Genomic DNA, 21,857 nt, shown 5'->3' with positions numbered 1-21,857 from the left:
AAATTATACACTCCTCACTTTAATATAAAAACCAGATAAATGAGATTCCTATGTAGTATTAATCATTTACTGTCTCTTGTTGTACACCCTTTAGGTCAACAGTCAAACACTACAATAAAAAACAGGAACAGCATGTGTTGCCCAGTCTTTAATTGTTAAGGTGTGTGCTGTTTCTCTGTTGTTTGCAGGCATTTACTTTGTTTGCCACACACTTTCTTGAACTGTGCCAACTAGAATCTATTTACCCTAATGTGGAGAATCAGCACATGGAGGTTCAGCACACACGTAGTGCTGATACTGGTGAGAGTGTGGTATATACATACTTGCTGAATCGAGGGTGTTCTGAAGAAAGATACTATGGTAAACACTAAATGAAATCTGAATAAAGTTCTGTTTAAATTGGCTGCAAAAGTAGTTACAAAACTTGTTCTTGGTGTTTTAGGTTTTAGAGCAGCAGAGATGACTGCCATTCCTTCAACAATAATACAAGAGGCAAAGAAAATAGCCTCCAAAGTTAGCCAGCAGCTTTCGGTATGTTTGACAAAGATTAGATTTTGTTTTTTGTCCTACTCCCTTCGTGCCTCAACCCTCAACCTGCATACTTTTTATTAACAATATATATTAGTTTAACATTTTAGCTGGTGCTTTTAAAGCAATTCCTACATTTTGTTAAACAGTAAAATAGGCTATAACTTAAATGATAAGAATATTTGATTTTTAGAAAGTAAAATGTGCTGGTGACAGTACCGATATTTTGTGTCCCATAAATATTCCTGTTTTTTTTCTTCAGAGAAGAGTTTGATAAAGAGCCAAGACTCTTGAGTTTTATTATGCTTTCAGAGCAAACATCACAATGACCCGGAAACACAGAGACAGAGGGCTGTGTACCACCTGGCCACTCGCCTTATGCAGACTGCTAGGAACTCAAGACTGGATCCAGACAGCCTACGTATGTATCTGAAAGGCCTGAGGAAGCAATATGAGGCAGAGCTTCAGGCTCTGGGCCAGACAACAAGCATGGACACAGGGGAGGAATAACTGATTCAGCCTCACTGGAAGGATCCATGTTGCTGGTCAAACTGTTTTTAGGTTGGTTTGAGTTTATATTAAATTGATAGTAACACGTCTTTGGTCTGTTCTTACAATTTACAGCATTACAAAACATGTTGGTTTAATAAATGTATGCAAATTGTACAGAAGTATACTTTTTGTGGTGTTACCATAGGACTTAAACAACATGTATATATGCAATTAGGTCACTCAGAACCACGAATATACTGGAAGTCCCCTTAAAATGTTAAAGAGCTTGTTATACTCGTGTCTATTGACTTCGGGGAAGTGCAGTAACCACTCCTCTTGTTGGGCTTGTGTGTAGCTAGATTTATACACCAAGCGTGTCTGGAAAAGGCGGGTTTACCTCATGCTCTGTGCTATATAATGACGTTTCCGCTCGGCGTGCCTCGAATAAGAAAACAAGCGTCCCTGAGCAGCCTGACTATGACCCGCCCCCGCGCATTAGAAACAGCAGATAGTGTGACGGATAGCGCAGATGTAAGCCAGGCTGGAGTTGCCCTGGGAAGCCGGAGGCTGTTGGAGTCAACGCTGAAAAACGCCATTTCACTACCAGCTAAGGCAACATTGAACTTAAGCTACAGGTATGCTTTAAATCGAGGTTTTCGTCTTTATCATGTCTGTTTCTTCACAAAGGCCGCTCGGGCCAATCTTAGTGTAGCTACTTACAGGCCTGGGTACGGCCCTCAGGACTAAACGGAAGAATGGAGGAATGAACAGGGTCGAGATTTCAGGAGAGGAGGAGGCTGGGTCACCAGCAAGACCGAGGCCCGTGAGGTCAGATGTTCAAATCTCTAGACTGGCTGCGTGTCTATGAACGACCAACAAGCTTGCGTGTTCCTGTAACATTTTTGTGGGTCACTTTGCTTAAGACTTTTTCTACACTAACAGTTGCATTGGCCGGCTAACGTTAGTTGGCTAGCGTCTGGGTTAGCTAGCTCATTCATACAGCTTTATCTGTAGCCTCAGAGAGACAAACGTTGCTTTTCCCTGTGGATTTAACTGCTTTAGCAAACCAACTAGCCTAGACGTGTCTACGACAACTGTTGAATCTCCATGTAAAACACTTTAGTTTCTAGTTATGTTGGGGAAGTGAGCTTGACGTCGTCAACTGTAGCCATTGCCGTTTCTTTCACTTCCATGGGTGATCCCATTTTAACGTTTGATTTTAGTAGCTACACGTGCTAACTTAGGATGGAAGATAAGAATACTTCTGCTTTTTCTTTGATTACAGGCTGCAGCTGCTATGTTTTGGTGTATTAACAGCTGCCATTGCGTATCTTGGTTCAGTAGAAAGGCCAACGATTAGACATGACCTAGCATGCTGGTACATTACTCAGCCTTTTAGTGTACTGCCCTTGATGAACAGCAAAGTGACTTGCGGAATATCTATCTTCATCTCAAAGACAAGCAGAGGTGTTATTCATGTTACCACTACATAACATTAATGGAATAAAAGGTTTTAGCAACTAAATATGACCATGCCTATCTCATTATGGGCTGATTAGATTTGTTTAACTTGATTTCTAAACTGACTGTAATATTAAGTAAAACAGTGCATTTGGGGAAATCCTAAGAGTGCTCCCAATGTGTAAAATTTTGCATTGAAGTTTAGTATGTTATTCCTGTTTTCTCTGTTGTGCTAAGGTGTGACTTCTCTTGTGTTAGCTTTGCCCATTTCCTTGTTATATTTGAAAATGTACTAAATGACGACAGAAAAAGCTTCTAGATAAACTCTTGTCAAAGGAATCTTGGTTTTACTTAGGATAATATTTACACGTTCTCAAGTTTCTTTGAGGCATGACTAGAATGAGCAGACTATTTCAGAGGACTAAGCATTTAATGTTTTCCACTATAACCAAAAGCTAATGCTCTATTATGTACTTTGATACTTTTTGTCTAGTTTATTGCATGACTACAGATTATGGCAAATTATCAGTTTTTACTTTTACAGCTTAACTCTACGCAAAGCCATCTTTCTGTTGTCTTGTGTTTGTCTAAGTACTTCCTTGACTTATATCTGACACTGGTTACATTTGATTTTCCATCTTGTAAATTTCATGCATTCATTGTTGTCATATTAAAAATGTCTTTAAGTTTAAATGCTGCTTGACCTGGTAATGCCTGCCAAACCCGCAGTCCATTACTTTTGGCGGTTTAAATGTCCAAAAGGGCTTTGTCCTCAGTTCATTTTGATGCTGACAGAAGCCTCGGGCTGCACAAGGAAATTCATGCACCTTTCACTCCAACGCTTGGGACTAAAGGAAAGCAAGCAGGCCTCCATCTTTTGCCACTACTCCACCCACACATTATTTAAGAGGCAATGTTGCTTTAAGAGTTATTTTGCAGCTTCATTTAGTCTGACATGGGAGTTTCCTGAAACGTACAATGAAAGTGACAAATGTTAGCAGTCACTCATGGCATGTATAGTCCATTCTGTTTACAGCTTTTTTGTGTCTTAGTATTATTAGAAACTACTTTATGAAAGGTTTTATTTATTTTTATGTGCTTTCTGCACAAAAGTGTGTGTCTGATATAAAGGACATATCCCATAATGAAGTCAAAATAATGAAAACATTAGCAAAGACAATTCTTAGTTGAAGGCTAATTTGTTTATGTGCTGACGGTGCTTAGTGTGCACCATACTATGCTAGTATGCTATGCATACTACGCTATTTTCCACTTGCATAATTTTGTTTTTCTTGAGTTTGATCCTAGCTGTAGCCTATTAAGTGTGCTGTAAGGCATACAGGGAATATGAAAGCATTGAAATAGAGGATTGGAAATTATTTCCTTCATACTTTTAGCCAATTACATGTATTTGCTCCTAAAGAGACCTTTTTATTTTATGCTAATAGGAAAAAAAACTTTGTGCTAAAAAGGCAACTTTTTTTTTTAACTAGAAATGCCAATTTCCGTGGAAGTGCCAATACACTTCTGAAAAGATGTCTGAGAATCTTCATTTATTGAAAGGGAAGAAATTGAAACAAAAGATGACGAGGATGCAAGATGAATGGAAAGGAGGTGTAAGGGTGCAGAGGAAGGAAGGGAGGAAAAGAAATGAAACTGCATGGTCAGGGTGGTTTTTGAACAGATACATTTTTAAAAATCGGTGAATGATAGAACAGAGGGACAGATGTATAGAAATATTGAGTGTTTTTAAAATAAAAATTGAGCAAAGCCTCGGTAACAAACACTTAGGGAGAAAGAAAGAAGACATGTGCAATTAGGAAACTGCAGGTGTTTCTCATTAGTCTGTGTCAGAGAAGCACAGGCTGTAATGGTGAGCTGGGCGAACTGCCTGAAACCTTGCCTCACCAAATGGACAAAAGCATAAAGACTATTCCTCAACATTGTGCAGTACACACAAATGGGCAAATTGACAAAACACTACCTGAAATGTTTAACTGGCAAAACTTCAAAAGAATAAACAATATGAAGAAGCTACCCTAACATGAAAAAGTTGAAAGGGTCTAGAACTGTTTAAAATTTAAATGTCTTTCTCAAAGTATGAAGACAAAATTAGAGTAATAGCTGTCATTATCTTAAAAATGACATGTTTAGAGAGTTTGGTGGGGGAGGGGACTGTTGCGGACTAGTTATACAGTAAAAAAGAGGGTGGAATAGTTAAAGATGAAATAGGTGTGAGCAGCCGTCATACCAGTAATATAAGCCACGTATTAAATATAGTTTCAGCTTGGGCTAAGTTTGTGTGTTAAAAAAGATGTGAACATTACATTATAGACGTTAGCCTGCCAGTCCTTGGTAAGCCCAGAAGTGGAAAGTTATTCTCAAATTTATTAACATGGGTAATCTCTTTTAATCTAAATTACTAAAGTCGGATCTAGAAACTACAAAATTACAGGCACTGATTTTTTTGTATGCGTTAAAATTGTGCAGAACTTCAGGTCACTTTCTTTCAGCACCTCTGTGTAACTGAAAACAATACTGCAGTTGTCACCCAGTTTTTACCATGTCCTGTTTTTTTAAAAAATAAGGTTTTATTTCAGTAATAAACATAGTAATGTGTTGTATGTTTGCAAGCCCCACTCTCCAGATGCGCTATTATTGACTTGGCCTTTTTCAAAATTACCCCAGCATCTAAGTGGTTAGCACATTAAACCGGTACATAGGCTGTAACGGGGTTGATTGCATGGAAAGAAATATGGACTGATTACTTGCCTAAGATAATACAGTAAAATCAATAACTACCTGTTGCTATGACATATGGCTATTGCTATATTTCAACAGCCATAATGCATGTATTTTCTCAGTGTTATTTCAGTCAGCAATGAACAAATTATTAGTGATAGCTAATGTGTAAAGTTGGTTTTGTTTTATAGTGGCTTCTAGTGAGAAAATACTTAAATTATTGCTGCTTTATTCACAATGATACCCCAATTTATTCATAGAATGTAGAAAACATATTTTTGGTAATCAGAATAGGTGTTGCAGTCTCAGGGCCTCTCGACTTTGAACTTTTATGGGGTGTTGAGAATGTCAGCATGTCCTCGTGGGTGCTGAGGGGAAGGAAGTGATCGAATTAGACAGCAAATAGATGCATCTTATTCCCCATGAGCCTATTTATTCTAAAGTTAAAGAGGCTGTTAAGCTGTGCAACTGGGGTAGTGCTGTCTAATTGGATCATATTACTAAGACAGAACAGGGTGTTGGTGATAGTCTTCTTACTTACAAACTCTTAGCCATATTGATTTGCCAATGCCTATATTTTATAGTTTGTCAGTTTACACATACAGACTAATTCTCAGAGTTGCTTGCAGTGGTCCTGCAGATTGAAATTCTTTTAGGAGCCAAAGAGCATGCCGAGGCCTGTAGTTGGTAAAATGGTTTTTATGTATGCATGAATAGGATTTAACAAATTAAATAAATCAGACAATATGCACCTTTTTACTCCTTTATATTATAATTGATAAATGTTTGTGGCAAAATGGCGTGAACCCCTTTGGGAACCATTTTTGCAAGTTCAATCTAACAATTCAAGACACGCCCATTACCATTCTTTCAGGTAGCCTTTGCCAGTTGCTTTTTTTTTGGAACACATCTTGTACCATAATATCACACATACATGCAGTGTAATGTGAAATTGCGAAGCTCTGCTATACAACTGTTTGTTAAGCATGACCACTTTCTTCCTGTGTGTCCCTTTTTTTAGAATGGCAATGGATATGTATGACTCTCAGTACCTGTTCATCCTAGCCCCTTCACTGGTCATCGCCCTCATGTTCCTCTTCTTCTGGCTCTTCATGAAGGAAACCTCCTATGATGAGGTCTTGGCTAAGCAGAAACGTGACCTCAAACTACCGTCATCCAAGCCAGACACCCGTAAGAAGAATGAAAAGAAGAAAACCAAGAAAAAAGAGAGTTCCAGTGGAGGAGGTGGTGGTGGTGGTGGAGGAGGAGAGTCTGAAGAGGACCTGCGGGATTTTGATTTGACTGATGCCAACAGCTCTACTCCAGAGGTAGAGGATGAACCTGTACCAGTGGCTACACCAGATCCTGCTCCACCAACACCTACGCCTTATGTACCTGTTTCAGTGTCAGCTGAGGCTCCTGCTGGTCTGAGAGAGAGAAAGAAGAAGGAGAAAAAGGCTGCCAAAGCTGCTGCTGCTGCTGCTGCTGCTGCAGCTAGTGCTACCCCCACTCACTTTGAGGAGCTTGAAGTCAATGGGTCCAAGCCAGTCAGTCACAAGGCAGAACCACCTGTGTCTGCAAGCAAACAATCCAACACGCCCTTTCCACAACTTGAGGTTCAAGTTCAAGCTTCCCAGGCTCCGGTTCAGGCTCAAACACCTCCCCAGATCTCTGGGAAGAAGAAGGAGAAGAAAAAACAAAAAGCAGAGCCTGGTGAGAAGCCCAGAGCACAATTAAATATGGGCTGTTGCTTTGTGTTTAGATAAAAAATGAAAATATTTTTATTTTTCAAGTTAGTGAGAAATATAAGGGGAAAACACGAGTGGCATGCTGATTGAATGGCTTTATTTAATGTTTTAATTTACTCTGAAACTGACTGTATGCTTCCTACTCATGTCTTATTCTAGTGGATGACCAGCAGACAGAAATTAAAGCAGTGCAAGCTCCAGCACCAGTCAAGAAGGAAGCTCCTGTTGTGGGTGAAACAAAAGTTCTGGATGGTACAACCCAAGTTGTAACTAGTGGCAAGAAGAAGAATTCTGCCAAGAAACAGAAGATTGAGCCTGGTAATGATAACACAATTGGCCTATGTGCTAAATGACTATTACTTTATTTAACCCTAAAAGTATACAAAAATATACACTTTTTTCTTTTCTGGTCAAATCCAGCAGATGAAGCCCATGTTCTGACTGACTCAGCAGCTTCTGCCAACCACCAGGCAGCCCATAATGATGATGTACCATCCAAAGGTTCTGGCAAGAAACAAAAAAATGAGACTGACAAAGGTAAGGAGGGTGTGGATCCAATCTTTGGTTCTTTTGGCATCCTAGATCTACTGTCCAACAATGTAGTAACAGGTTTAATTGCATCTCTGATGTTGTTTGTACAGAGAATACAGAGGTGAAGGTGAAGGAGCTCCTGTCTGGTCTGTCCACTGTGTCTTTGTCAGAAGCTGAGGTGATCAGTGTTATTACCCTCCTGCGTGAAAAGTGCCCTAATGCCTTGGATGCCTGGCACAAAGTGAGATTACTTTTTTAGTCATAAAAATAAATTAAGTCTGGTGACAAGTGACTTTTTTCATGGTTTCTATTCAGCAGGAAACCTGGTATTTGTATCTATAGTTAAATCTTGTTTGCTTTTTTGTTTTTACCAGTCTGCAGCCAAGACTGACCCAGCTGCCCAGGAACGTGAGCGACTTCTTACCACTCTTCAGGAGGAGGCCTCTATTGCTAAAGACAAAGTGAAACAGCTCAGCCAGGTCTGAATTTTAGTGTTCTATGTATTAACATACTCTAATCAATGCTTTAGTTCCATCTTATTCTTGTACCTCTGGAGTTATTCTGTTTAAAAAGCATATACATGTTCTTTTGACTTGTGTTTTAGGAGCTTCAGGTTGAGAAGCAAAAGACAGGCCGTGTGGAGGCCATGATGAGAGACCAACGTGCAGCCATGGAGAAAGAACTGGGAAACATGCAGGCCAAAGCACAGGGTAGCTTCCAGGAGCTAAAGACTATGCAGCTAAAGGTGAGGGCTTTGATTTCTTGTGTAAGTGCTGTAATGATTTGACTCGTTTTTGTGGAAAATGTGAAGGAGCCAAAACCTTTTGGCATTCTTTTCAAGGCTGCAGGGAGACTGAATCCTATTTGTGTAGTTTCAGCAGATGAGGGAGCAGCTGGAAAGCCAGATCACACGACTTCAGCAGGAGAATGGCATTCTCAGGGACGCGGTCAGCTCTGCCAACAACCAGATGGACAGCAAGTCAGTGCTACAATTCTGTAGATGACTCTTTTGGGCATGGTTTTTAAAGTGTCATATGTGCCTCATATGCTGAACCTGGTGAAACACCTGTACTGATTTAATTAATTGTAGAACCTTAATTCACTTAACATTTTTGCACAGACTTTTGCTCAAAGTTTTGCTTTTGTTGCTCACATTAATGAAGAGATCCATCACCGTGCACAACTCTACAATGTGAAATACTCTGTGTAGACTGTTTGTATATTAATTTGTCAACAGGCTTCTGCATTAATACCCATTTTCACATCGCTTGTGTGTATATGCTGCTCTACAGGAATGCAGCAGAGCTGAACAAGTTGCGCTCGGAGTGTGCTGGTCTGATGAAAGAGCTGGCAGACAATAACAGCAAACTGCAGCAGGAGGAGCACCAGAGGAAGTCACTGGAGGTCAGCTACAAGCAGAACGTGTCCCAGCTGGAGGTATGCTAATCCAAATGCACAATGGGTTGTGGGTTGTTTTTTTTTTGTTTGTTTGTTGTTTTGTTTTTTGTAAAAGCCTGTGCATTTTCCTTAGCCAAGACAAAAGTTAACTGAGCTCAACAGAACCTGGAAGGGTTTGAACCTGGTGGGTGTGGCAGCACTATCTGGGAAAAGAGTGTTTAAATAGAATTCCAGTATAGGGTTATGGGAAATAGAACCAGGGCTGTGAGGATTGGCTTTGGAGGATGAAATGTTTGAGGCTATGTGCAGTGTTTAAACAACGCCTTACTGCAGGACAGCCAGATCTGCCTTTCCTATCTTTTCATAAACCACTATTGGAGATGGAAATCTAAGTTGGCAGCTTGATAAAAGGCAAGTCTCAGCAAAGAATTTGAGTGATATTGAGCGTTGCACTGACTTTAAAACCCAATGGGGGGAAAAAACAAATCTAGAAGTTGGTTTGCAATTTAGAATTGCAGTATAGTTGCTTTGAATTCTTGGGGAAAGATGTGTTGAAATTGTATTGGCCTTTTATATGTAAGAATGGGTCCATCTTGACCTAACAGTAGTGTTATTGATGGAGAGAGAGAAGTAGATATTATTTGCTTTCTTTGTTTCAATTCCCTTTCAAGTCACCCATGCTGAAATGTTATGCACTCTTATGTGCTAGTAAAATATGCGGGAAAATGATGTTCACCAAATTGCTTGTATCTCTCATTCCTAAGGCTCAACTGCAAGATGCTAAGAGACGCTGGGAAGAACTCCAGAATTTCCTCCACACTGTCAATACAGAAAGGGAGAAGCTCCAGGCCTCAAAGCAAGGTGATGATTAATTAGATCACACTTAAATATTATCTTTAAAAGAAATTTTAAAAGTTTCATTTAGAACCTCCATGGGTATGTGGGTGTAGAGCTTCATAGCCAGCTGCTGGCAGTGGAGACAGAGATGAACAATAAAAACAAGGAGGTTCAGACCCTACACAACAACCTGACTGAAGCTATGGTCTCCAAGGAGCGACTGGAACAGAGAGTGTTGGAGCTTAGGGAGATGTCTCAGCACAGTATACCTGATGACTCACTACAGGCCCAGGTTCAGGTTAGACACCACTGCTTAAACCTATCCAGTATTCTGCATATCTTATCTCAATTCACTATATCAAATTAGATTATATGGCAGGACTATTACCAGATTGTTAAATTGTGTTTTTCCTAAAATATATATTAGTATTTAGTAGTGTGAATTCCATATTGCAAAGTGAACTTCACTCTGTTTTAACAGGATCTTTTGAATGAAAACAAAAGTCTTCAGGTTCAGAAGGATACACTGAAAGTCCAGAATGAGAGCTTGCAAGCCCAGATGTCTTCACAGGTATATGGGTTAACCCATAAACCCATAACATTCTCACCTGCATAGATGTGTGCCTATGTAGGCTAATGAGCTTTCTTGTCTTTTATCTAGGTCACTCATGTCTCCCATATTGAGGAGCTACAGAAGCTGTAAGAAAGAAATTTGACCCTTTCAGAGACCGTAAATTGTAAATTGTTGAACCAATTTACATGTACTTAACCCAACCCTTCCCTGCTCTGTCCAGACTGGCTGAAAAGGAACTGCAGAGGAAGAGTCTGGAGGATTCTCTAAATGTTGAGAGGAGCGGTGGGGCTAGCAGAGAAACTAACATGCAGGTATAGTAAGAAGTTTGATTAATTTCTAATGCAGCTTGTTATAAAATGTTGTATTTGTACCAGTCTGAAGGAATTTATATAAATGCGTTCAGACCCGGTCATTGTGATTAAAGGAAATATGAGCATCTGTCATGGAAAGAGAGCGTATTTAATTGTCACATTTGCAGATATTTTGAAATCCAATGCCAAATGGACGTAATTAATTTTCATGTTAAGTCATTGGCAAAAATATTACACCACCTGTCAGATATTGATATTGTCTCTCCGTATTATTTTCTGTTTTACACTGCAGGCTTTGCATAATGAGAACATGTCACTGAAGGCAGAGATTCAGAAACTGCAGGCACAGATTTCTGATCAGGTTAGCAGTGGTCCTCTAAATTACATTACTGTTTAAAATACCTGTCTTTGTGTTGTTTTATACATCTTTCACTTACTATTTGCCTTTGACCCTCAACGTGCAGACTGTCTCTCAGTTGGCTTTGGACCAGTTCCAGAAGAGGTGGGTATGAAAACTGGATCACACTTTTAAAACGTCAGCTAGATGGGCTTGTTATGCTATGCTACTAAAAGTAATAGAGACACTTACTGATTATAGACTAACATAATAATAAATATTATGTTATAATAATAAAATTCCTTCTTTGTCAGTGTTCGAGAGAAGGAGGAGAACATGAAAACAGTAGAGGGTCTGTTGGAAAAGGGGCTGATTGAGGTGGCCAACAAGAAGGAGGAACTCGAGGTATTTGTTTTCACTGAATTAATACACAGCCAAAGGTAGCAAATCTTAAAACATGCTGCCTCACACATAAACCCACATTTGACTGACATCAGCATCATCTGTGTGACTCACTTCAATTCACTGCCTGTGTAATCACAATCCCTAATGGGCTAAAGGCCTGAAGTAATTTATTTCTCTGATGCAGTGTGCAAGAAAAGAAAATGACGCACTAAAACTAGATATAGAGGTGCTTAAGAAAGCGGCAATGGAAAAGGTTAGTTGGTCCAAACATCGTTACTGAAGAGAACACCCTGTGGTTTGGACCTTATTTTGTATTAATTTGTCTTTATCTATTTCTTTCCTCCTCTAATTACAGGCAACATCAGAGTACATGGTTGAGGAACTCCAGAGCAAGTAAGATCATAATAATCTTGATGATGATATAAAGATTCATAATCTTGTCTTTCAGCAACGTAATCCACAACATGAGTGAATTGGAGGCAATAAATCAGACCTGTTCTACTGCAGCATGCAATGTGAATGTAGCCAAACACACAGTGGGATAAGAATATTTAACTTCACTTTTGCTAGATTTACTGAGTCAGTGGCAGCACATTTGCCAAACAGCTGATATGAAAAGTAAAAAATGTAGGTCATAATATTTTATGGAACCAAAGGTTAGTACACGCTCTGCTGTAAACATATTCAAACTAATTCCTTCTGGCACTCCAGGACAAGCTCTAGACACACACTCAACATAGTAATTCTAACATCACATTTCCAGTGGCATCAGAGGCTGTGTATATTTAAGTGTCCTGTTGTAAATATATATTATCATAAATCTAAGCAATATTGTATTTGTCTCCTTGAACTTTGTAGAATCCAGGAGAGAGATGTGAAACTCAAATCACTAGAAGAGAGTCTACAGGCAGCACAAAACAGCAGCTCTGCCAGAGAGGCAACTGTTAAGGTGTGGGCTTTTCTGCGTCAATGAAATGTGGGCTTGCGCATTTCAGAAAACCTCGAATGCTACACCTCATATTTTTCATTGTTTAGTCCTTTTTCAAGCTCTTGTCTAAAGCAGTTTTTGTCTGTCAGACTCTGGAGCTCCAGTTGGCTGCCCTGCAAGCAGACATGGAGCAGCTTAGACAGAAGGAAAAGTCTGAAGAGTTGACCCATTCTGAGGCCCAGATTCAAGATCTCCAGGCTCAGTGAGTTACCCACCATGCAGTTGTCTAGCCTTAGACTTGTTTTATTGTTAACAATAAGCACATCTCTCCTACAGGCTGGAGACAAAAAAACATGAGATTCAGACCCTGCAGGCTAAGCTGGAGGCAAGGACCAAAGAGCTGAGTGAGAAGATGGAGCAGGTACAGCAACAGCTAAGAAATATTTAAAAAATGCAAGTGTGACATATTTTATAGATTGAATCAGAAAAGTTTATGCAGCTATTAAATATTTTAATAAACAAGCAAATAACAAGTTAGGTTGTGGTGGAAAAAAGGGTCTTTTAGCAGTGTCAGATTTCACATACAGAAATATTAATGTATGAATGGTTAAATAATGTAAATCTTGGTCTCAAGAGTGAATTCCTATTCAATTGTATATCTTATTGCATTTATCCCTCTCTGGTCAAATAGCAGTTACACACAGCCGTGCCAAGCCCAGAACTGATTACAGCGTGAGTAGTGTTAACATGCCATAACAAACTTTTTTTAAATTCTTTTTTGTTTTTTTACTTTTTAAAGGACCCTTTACTGTGTCATTATGTTCATACAAGTGGTTGTGTTATGTCAGGTTGTCAGAGAAGGAGAAGAAAGTCTCAGATCTGCAGGATGAGCTGGCTATGCTGAGGGATACCCTGGAGCTTCATAGAAGGAAGAACAATGTAGGTTTCATAGAGCAATGAACTGAACTATAGAAGTCCAGTGACTGGTCTAAGCCTGTGAGATAACATTCCCCCTCTCACTCCTCACTTATCTGGCACCCCAAAACATGTCTCACACTGGAATCGCACACTGCATACATCCATATTCCCTGTTGTCCACTTCCGCTTAGCCTTACTTGTTTTGCTTTTTGTTTGGTTTGAAGTGTGTGTGTGTGTGTTTTGTTTTGTTTTTTAAATCTTTAGCCAGTATTGTGCTTGCAACATGATTATACACATCAGTGCAGATGTTTAGTTTGATTCGGATTGCCTAAGCTGAGCATTGCATAACAGGGCTTTCTGCCTACTCTTGTTATGCTTGCTGCAGGCCATGAGTGTTTCAGCAAGCTTGTCTCTGCTTGTGGGTGATTGAGAACATTAGAAACTCACCTACCATGCATTTTTGAGATAGAACTATTTAAAACAACAAGTACATGTTTTTATGTTGGTTTTTTTTTTTTGTTTGTTTGTTTTTATAAACTATCTGTAGATAGTATATAATAGATTAGGAATTACTCACAGAACAATCCTACTGTACCGCTTTCGTATTCTGCATGTTGCTTTTACCCACACAAGGGGCAAGAGAGACTGAAGGAGATTTGCACATACTTATTTTTAGTGATTGGAGCATGGGTGAAAAGCAGAGTGTAGAAATGCGTTCGGTTTGTTGTTATTCATTAGTTTGTATTTGAGGGTTACCTAATGCATTTTCCTAGAGGCTGAACTGAAAGTAGTATCTCTCTGGCACTGACCAAAACAGGAGCTTCGGGAGAAAAACTGGAGTGCAATGGAAGCTCTGTCAGCCACCGAGTCCATGCTTCAAGGAAAACTCAGCAAAGCTGTCAAGGTTCGACACCCCACCTCAGTCTGCTTCACTCTAGTTCCAATCTGATGCATCCCCCCCAAGAAAAAAAATGCTGTTTGCCATAATTGACCCAGTGAGATTTCTTTTTCACCACCATCCATAACAAGCTGCATACTCATTTACCTCACTCTTGCCCCTACCCTGTTTGTTTGGCTTTAAATTTTAAATTGGCTGTGTGCTGAGCTTTCGAACTATGCTGTTCCCTTTGGGAAGTATAGACGTTTATTAACTTAACAAATATTGGTTTCTTTAGCAGATTTATTTTTGCTTTAAGCTCTGAGATATGAAAGAACTCTTCTTGCCCAAATCTCAGCCCAATGCTTGAAAATGAGTGTGCAGTGACCTAGTAATTATTTCAGTAGATGTCCTTAGATTGAGATTCATGGTAATCATTTTGCAGCTTCTTGTCTTTCTGTCATGTGACTCATTCCTAGCATGATTTTACCATTCACCTTTATGACTTCCATACTCTGTTTCACCAGTTAATCGGCCAATAAAAATCTTTTAGATTCGCTGATTTTCTTTTTTTATGCATTCCATTCTTTTTAAAGGGCATTAACTTTTAATGGATGTGTTTAACATTCTCCCTATGTTTCTAAATGGTCTTTATTCACAACTGAAGCATCTTTTTCTCGATCAGGCAAAACAAGTTTAAGTGTAAAGCCAAATCTACTGTATGCAGTTGCAAGTCACTTTGTACAGAAGTAGTAGGGCACCAGATAGCTGTGTTAGTTGCAGTGACGTGTATATTTTTGCTGTCCTTCCTGTACACTATAGAAGGGTACATGCTGAACCATCAGTACAGCACCTGCTCTTGTGCCTTCGGAGTACAGTAAAAAGCACTTTCTCAGAGCTGTGCCAGAGAGTTCTTTGGCACTAATTGTGCGCTGTCAATACATGCTGGTTATATTAAACTCCACACTCATCTCAGAGCTGCCTTGTGACGCAGTGTGTTATTATGAAGAGTGTTTACACTGCTTGGCATACATTTTTTCCTTCAGGCCTCTGAGTCACAGTATATGATGCTGGCATATTGTGGAAGCACTGAATGCCATCTTTTTTTATTTATTGATGAGTTAAGGGGTACAATTTTATGACCGGCAGATTCATGTATTTGTCGTTCCAGAAGGCCTGTAGCATGAATGTGTTCTGTTACTAACACTTGGTGTAGGTTTGGCATGCTGAAGATGCTGACTTTTCCTTTTTTATTTTTTTATTTATTTTGTTTGACAAATCAGTCTACTGGCTTTGATTTAAGCAGACTGGTGGATGAATTGTGACTGGTTTAAGGGAGAATAATTGAGGAAGTAAAAGCTGTTGTCATATCTCGATCATGAATTCGAAGTGAATCTTAGAGTTGATGTTCAATTTTTTCATCACCTTTTTGTCTTTTTCTATTTAATTTGTAGGAGAACCAGACAGCTATAGTAACATGTCAGGCTGAGTGTCGAGATGTTTTGCACAGACTTTTTCCCCACGTGCCTCTGCCCACTGAACAGGTATCAGTAATACTGGATTTTTGACTCCTGACTTTCTGACTCCACCCCCACTTTTCCTCCTTTGCCACAATGCTTCTCTTTACACTTCTTTCTTTTTTTTTTTTTCTACCAGGACCATCAGGAGTGGCTTCACAGTTTTAAGATGGCAGTAGCTCAAAACACAGTTGTGCAATCAGGAAACTCTGAAGTAAATATGTCAAAATGTTGAATGTTGTTCCTTTTTTTTTTTTTTTTTTTTTTTTTTTTTTTTTTTTTAATCGAGGGCATTAACAGGCTTCACTTGCATAGGGGCTGGCTGAGAAGCTGAAAGAAGCAGAGGAATCCCAAAAAATTCTACAGAAAGACTGTGAAACATACAAGAAGGTTTTGGCAGAGACGGTGAGATGGTTTGCATTTATGTTGAATAGTAATCCAGTATGTCATGCAGAACTGAGCTGTCGTTCCTGCTGCATCCACAGGAGGGCATCCTGCAGCGCCTGCAAAGTAGCGTAGAGCAGGAAGAGTCTCGTTGGAAGGTGAAGCTCGAGGTATCGCAAGGAGAGCTCAGAGAAGTATGTATTCAGGTTTAGCAAGAAGCAACTTCCAGATTGGGTAAAAAATCAATTAAGGTCTCTATTATTACACTGTGTGTTCTTTTCATTGCATTATTTTTCTTTTCTTTTTTTTTTTCCTTTTGTTTTTTAGATGATCCAGAAAGTCGCAGCTTTGGAGGAAGAGATTGAGAGACTAACTGATGGTGCAGAGTTGGAAAATGTCAGTCCTTTGGAGACTCACATCTCAAACTTCAGTGCATTACATTTAAACCAATATAGTGCTTGTTTTTATTAACTCGAATTTGTCTCTCTCATATCTGTGCCATGCATATCTCTGTAGCTGAGAAGAGAAAAGCAGCACTTGGAGTCTGAGTTGGAAAGGGCAGAGCATGAGAGTGCTACCTATGTGACAGAGGTCAGAGAGGTGAGCAAAAACTAGATTTCTTCACCCAGTCTTGCTTGTAATCCTCAGTCATTTCAGAACTAATCCTACAGTGGCAAAACTATGAGCTCTGTTGCATGTGCAGGGTTATTTTTCCCATGTTCATAGTATTTGGGGCATATCATACCTGCACAACAGATACAAATTGCTACACATAGTCAGCTCTAGCAGTGACTTGGTCATAACTTACCAGACTAACTTAAAAGCTTGTCTTTGGTAATTTAGTCATGCAGAACACATCCTGGACATTATTTATTACCGATTGGCTCTGCTGAATAGTGAATATTGACTTTTTCTAGTTGCCTTATAACCTGATCTGCTCTTACCACTGCACTTTGTGCTAGTAGTGCTGTCCTTCAGCATTTTCTACAGACTCCAATTAAACACATCTCAAACTTAATTTCAGCTCAAAGATCTGTTGACTGAATTGCAGACCAGACTTGATGGCTCATATACAGAGGCTATCAGGCAGAATGAGGAGCTGAATTTGGTAAGAGCTGCTCACCCTTTAGCTAGAGCTCCTTTTGAAGCTTTCCTCTATTCCGCTGATAAGTGCCTCTACACTGACTACAGGAAAGGGTTCTCCATTTTCTGATACTGGGTCATCATCCAGAACCTTGTACCTTCTTGACCTTTAACTTCAAGAAATCTTTCTCACATTTTACAAGCCATTAACACTCAATGATAATTAGTCTTCTCTCTCTGTTCCTCCACTTCATCCTTCTGCATTTTTTCAGGCATCTAACAAATTGTTGATAATAAATGTGCCTTCTTTCTGTAGAGGCCAAAAATAAGTTCTGTTTTTTTTTGTAGATCATAAGCTATAATTTACCCACGTATAAAATTGCACATTATTACTCTTTTCAGCCTCATGCAAACCTTGTCGCTCTTTGTCATTGTGTTTGTCGATAAGGATTAAAACCATCAATAGATTAGATCAGCACTATTAATGTTTCCCTGTGATTAATTATAATAGGAACTCAGGGACTGATTATTTGTCTGTCAAAAATGTTTTGGCTACTTGGGTACACAATGGCATTTTCCTGCTAGGTTACTTTGTAAAATGAGATGTATAGATAGATTTTTCTAAAAATGATCCACTTAGTGTTATAACATTTGATAAGCATCTAAACCTGGATGTATTAATCTGGATCTACAGATTTGCGATATTTTATCGCCTGCTGTCTGCAGAAAAGAACCCACATTAAGGTCTCTTACCCCTTTACACAATACTGTTTTTGTTTTTATCAGGACCATAGAAGGACAAAGATGTGCACAAACTATTTTTTTCTGTAATGTAGGAATTAGAAGGATGCATCTCCAGGACTGTTTAAATTATTTATTTATTTTTAGCTCAAAATGTATAGCTTTAACATGACACTTGTGAATTAAAATTAGGGTTCATGTGGGAATCTATCATATGCTGTAGAACATGTGCTAAAAGCAACTTTTCATTCCAGCTGAAAACCCAGCTCACTAAGACACTGTCTAAGTTGGAGGAAGAAGAGCGCGAAAGGCAAAAGGTGGCTGGTGACCTGTATAAGGTAGTAATTTATATAATTTACATTTTATAACATTGTTAATGTGGATACAAGTTCAGGTTATGCTGTTAACAAGTGTACCCTTCTGGTCCTTCACACAGGCCCAGCAATCTCTTGATCTAATCCAGGGGGAGCTCTCAAAAGTAACGTATGCTGATGACCTGATTGAGAATAGCAGCTTGTCATCGCAGAGAGTAAGAGTCTCGGATAGTTTGTAGTTTGGGTGGTGTTGTGTACATCTTTGTATTGATGGTGACTTAAGTGGTTACGCTAAGCTCTAAACCAGACATTGTGTGTCACAGGAGGAAATTGACAAGAAAGAGAAAATGACTGCTGGACTGAACCAAACAGTCAGAGAACTGCAGCAGCTGCTACAAGCAGTCAGCCAGCAACTCACCAAGGAACAGGAAGGGGTAAAAGCTGCTACTCTGTTTTTACCATTCCGATAAAAACCACAGAATCATTTACGCTTGAAACATTGTACAGTCATTGCCCAGTTCACTAGTTACACCTGTACAAACTAATTAGCAGCAATACCAAGAATTCTACTTTTCAAAAGGTTATACTCCTAGTTTTTAAATTGAAACTGAAAGTAAGATGATTATTCCACTGTGTTTATTATTGAGGTCATAGTAGGTGGTGGTTCTAATGTTTTATCCCTCTCATTCTACTCAAATGGGGTGGCCAAAATAGTAGAACCACCTCTTAATATAATTCACTCCAAACATAGAATTAGAACCTTTCTGATAGTTTTTACTTAAAAACTGAGAAATTATAAGCTTGTAAAAATAGAATTTATAGCAGAGCTGCTGTGTTGTTACATTAGATTGTACATGTGTACCCAATGAAGTGGCAAATGAGTGTATTTTATTGTGGAGTCTGAACATTGTACATTTGTATTTTCTCCCCAGGAGGCTGACAAAGATTTGGCCAAGGTATAGTGAGAGGAACATAGACCTTCATGCAGCCACACTGACTGCACTACAGAGACCACCTTTGACCTTTGGTGTCATCCCCACCATCATTGCCCCATACTCTCATACCCAGCCACACCTTTCCTCCCAAATTCTATCACTTTACCTGTACTGTAGGCCGTGTCCCTCTTGCTCTAGCCAAGGCTCTGGCAACTCACTCACAGTCTCACTGTTTGGCTCTTGGCCGCATAGAAGCAAGGAGGAACTTACTGCTAATTTCAAACACTCCAGACACTGTACCAAAACACGCGCACACACACACACACACACACACACACACAGACACACTACTCCACTCCCACCACATTCCTGACCTTCAGGAGCAGTGCCCACTAATTTTTAGTCTAAACATATGACATCCAGTTTAATTGAAACTGCGTGGCAACCATTCCTCTGTTTAAAACTTGTTTTTTGCAATGAAATACTCTTTGAATACTGTATTAGTTTATTTGTCACAAGGCAGTGATAACAAATTTCAAACTTGACTAATCATACTTTTTCAGTCCTTTATTTTTTGTTTTGTTTTTAACTTAAAGATATGTATTGTTTAAATGTACCAGTTAGATCCTGCTGAAATGCATTGTTGTTGATCTGTTTGCTTCCTGATCAGAAAACTATCACATACAGTGTATCACATTAATTCATAGCTCCATGCATACCCTGGTTCACTATTGGATGGGAAAAGGGAGATCAGAAGGTGTCTTAGCATATCAGAAGGGTCACTACGTGACTGAAACTATGGAGATATATGGAGAAATTATAGTAAAATCTTTACTACAGCTCTAAAGAGAAGAAAGCCTGTGACCCTGGCTGCAGATGGAAGCCAGGGCTACAATGAGATTTTTAATCCTACTGCAACTACTCTAGGAACAAGCGTCCCATATCATCTGTAATCAGCACTCACTATATTGTTAAGTTCATTAACACTGAAGATTTTGTTCTTTTTGTAACAGGTGATGTTAATAAAAGGGATGCTTGATAAATCTGCCTGGCATCCTGTCTTCTTTTTCTTCCACTGCAACTCTCTGTGCCTACCACACTGGGGCAGCAATCAACCTTATTTTAAATTTCAAAGTAAAAAAATAAGTACATGTGCACACACAAATTACAAAACTGCTTCTTGTTGCTTTTTGTAGAAGATATATTTTGGTAGGCAGAATATTAATCTGAGCCCCCCTCCACATAACAAACATGTTAAGCAATAATGTTATGTTTATGTGAGTCATTTGTATGACAACAAAGAAGCTGGCCCTCTGGGCAGACTCTGTTATGGGATATCGGGGGTGTGTACAGTTGCCTTTAATCCTGTGTTACATAGAACCGGAAACTTTCCAACTGCTCTTTTTGCAGTTTTACAAAATATTTCAAAAGTAAAAATGCAAACTGAGCTAAAAATCTAGCAGCGACAACTCCTGACTTGTTTGTAATACTGGTGAACAATGTTGCTGTTACTTCACACAATGAGTGGAAGAATGAAAATATAAGCTATAGGATATAAATTTGGGCAATTGTGCATAAGAACAATCTAGTAGTGTGATTTCCTTTTACTTGAATTTATCATTATATCTTTCCATTTTATTGAACAGAGACTTGGGCTTTAGCGTCATCTTTTGCATTTTAAGAGTCCCTTAAAACATCAGGATTGCTGTGCTAGCTGGGGGTCAGGCCAGGGGCACAAGCAACATAGGATCAGCACATTCCCCACATTCTCTCACACTGTCATGCTGCAGTCAGCTGATTGGAGATGTGATTTTTCCTTAGTGGAAACAGGTGGTCCTGCATCTTAAACATATTCATCATAGGTGGATCTTATGGGAAGTACCTGCAGCTAAGGTCCCATTTAAACTAGCTGACACCTAATATGATGTTATGGTTTTAATGAGATTATTCTCAATTAAGTGAACAAGTTGTTTACATTTCATTGTTTAATCTCTAAAACTGAAAGTAATGTGAAAAAATGTTGTGTTCTCTGTGGTCGCCTGCTAAATGCCGAAATAGTTGTGGGACAAACTTGAAAAAAATTCTGCATTTGTCATACGCTTACGGACAGTCTGATGACTTCCATGGAAAATCTGATGTGTAAAGCCTGCCAAAGAACAGTGAGGAAGTTCATGGGTGCTTTTTCTTTTTTATGTGATTGCTCACACTGTTCATTTTGATTGCACAATTTAGTTTGTTGCAGTAAACCTCTGCTCTGCATGCTTCTTGCCTGGTACCATTTGACTCCTCCTAAACATAGATCTGCACCCACTCTACTCCAGTGCAACTTTAGCAAAGCAGCCCACTCCCTGCATCTGCTCTCCATCAGTGTGGTATGTGCTAGAGAGCCTTTGATCCCCATCCACACACCCCCATTCCCCCAACTCAACTCTGCTGTGTGTGCATGTGGGTGGGTGGGACAGCCATAGAAAAGACTGTAGTAATTTAACATAGACAATAGCTAGTGGGTGAAAGCAAAGTGGAAAGAGGCAGTGACACAAAAGAGTGGTAAACATTGAATATATCCACAGCTTTAAGGCCTGCACTTAAACCAGCTTGATCCTTGCACACAAATGCTGAAGAAACTGTAGTTCCATCCTTTGTACTATTAATAGACAAGTATGTGTACCTATCAATCGAACCATAAAATGCTGTTGATTACATCTGTATTGCTTACAAAATTATACATTGCTGTTTTTGTTATAATACTGCAAAGTTTAAGTTGTAGTAAATATGCTTTGGAAAGCAAGTACCTTC

General features: G+C 39.2%; 1 protein-coding gene across 7 annotated transcripts; it reads left to right on the top strand.

Annotated features, from left to right (window-relative positions):
* Positions 1-957: 957 nt before the first annotated feature.
* On the top strand, positions 958-20,189 carry ktn1 (kinectin 1). Of its 7 annotated transcripts, none has more exons than XM_067479323.1 (36): positions 958-1,089; positions 6,245-6,936; positions 7,131-7,289; positions 7,392-7,508; positions 7,613-7,743; positions 7,877-7,981; positions 8,107-8,247; positions 8,375-8,481; positions 8,795-8,939; positions 9,665-9,761; positions 9,851-10,035; positions 10,219-10,308; positions 10,399-10,436; positions 10,532-10,622; positions 10,915-10,983; positions 11,087-11,124; positions 11,274-11,364; positions 11,549-11,617; positions 11,720-11,757; positions 12,223-12,313; positions 12,442-12,554; positions 12,629-12,713; positions 12,984-13,024; positions 13,141-13,231; positions 14,028-14,114; positions 15,542-15,631; positions 15,744-15,818; positions 15,920-16,009; positions 16,090-16,182; positions 16,316-16,384; positions 16,505-16,588; positions 17,013-17,096; positions 18,067-18,150; positions 18,249-18,341; positions 18,450-18,560; positions 19,059-20,189. In XM_067479323.1, exons 2-36 carry the CDS (start codon positions 6,246-6,248, stop codon positions 19,086-19,088), a joined length of 3,813 nt encoding a protein of 1,270 aa, XP_067335424.1. In that variant the 5' UTR covers positions 958-1,089; position 6,245; the 3' UTR covers positions 19,089-20,189. The 7 variants fall into 7 exon arrangements, with proteins under 7 accessions (XP_067335424.1, XP_067335419.1, XP_067335420.1 ...); XM_067479318.1 differs by lacking the exon at positions 958-1,089 and adding an exon at positions 1,496-1,655 and having other exon boundaries at positions 7,395-7,508; XM_067479319.1 differs by lacking the exon at positions 958-1,089 and adding an exon at positions 1,496-1,655 and having other exon boundaries at positions 12,987-13,024.
* The last annotated feature ends 1,668 nt before the right edge of the window (positions 20,190-21,857 follow it).

Source organism: Channa argus, chromosome 16 (genome assembly GCF_033026475.1).
Source record: "Channa argus isolate prfri chromosome 16, Channa argus male v1.0, whole genome shotgun sequence".
Lineage (NCBI taxonomy): Eukaryota > Metazoa > Chordata > Actinopteri > Anabantiformes > Channidae > Channa > Channa argus.
The sequence above is the reverse complement of the archived record's forward strand: the minus strand, read 5'-3'. Positions and strand labels throughout refer to the sequence as shown.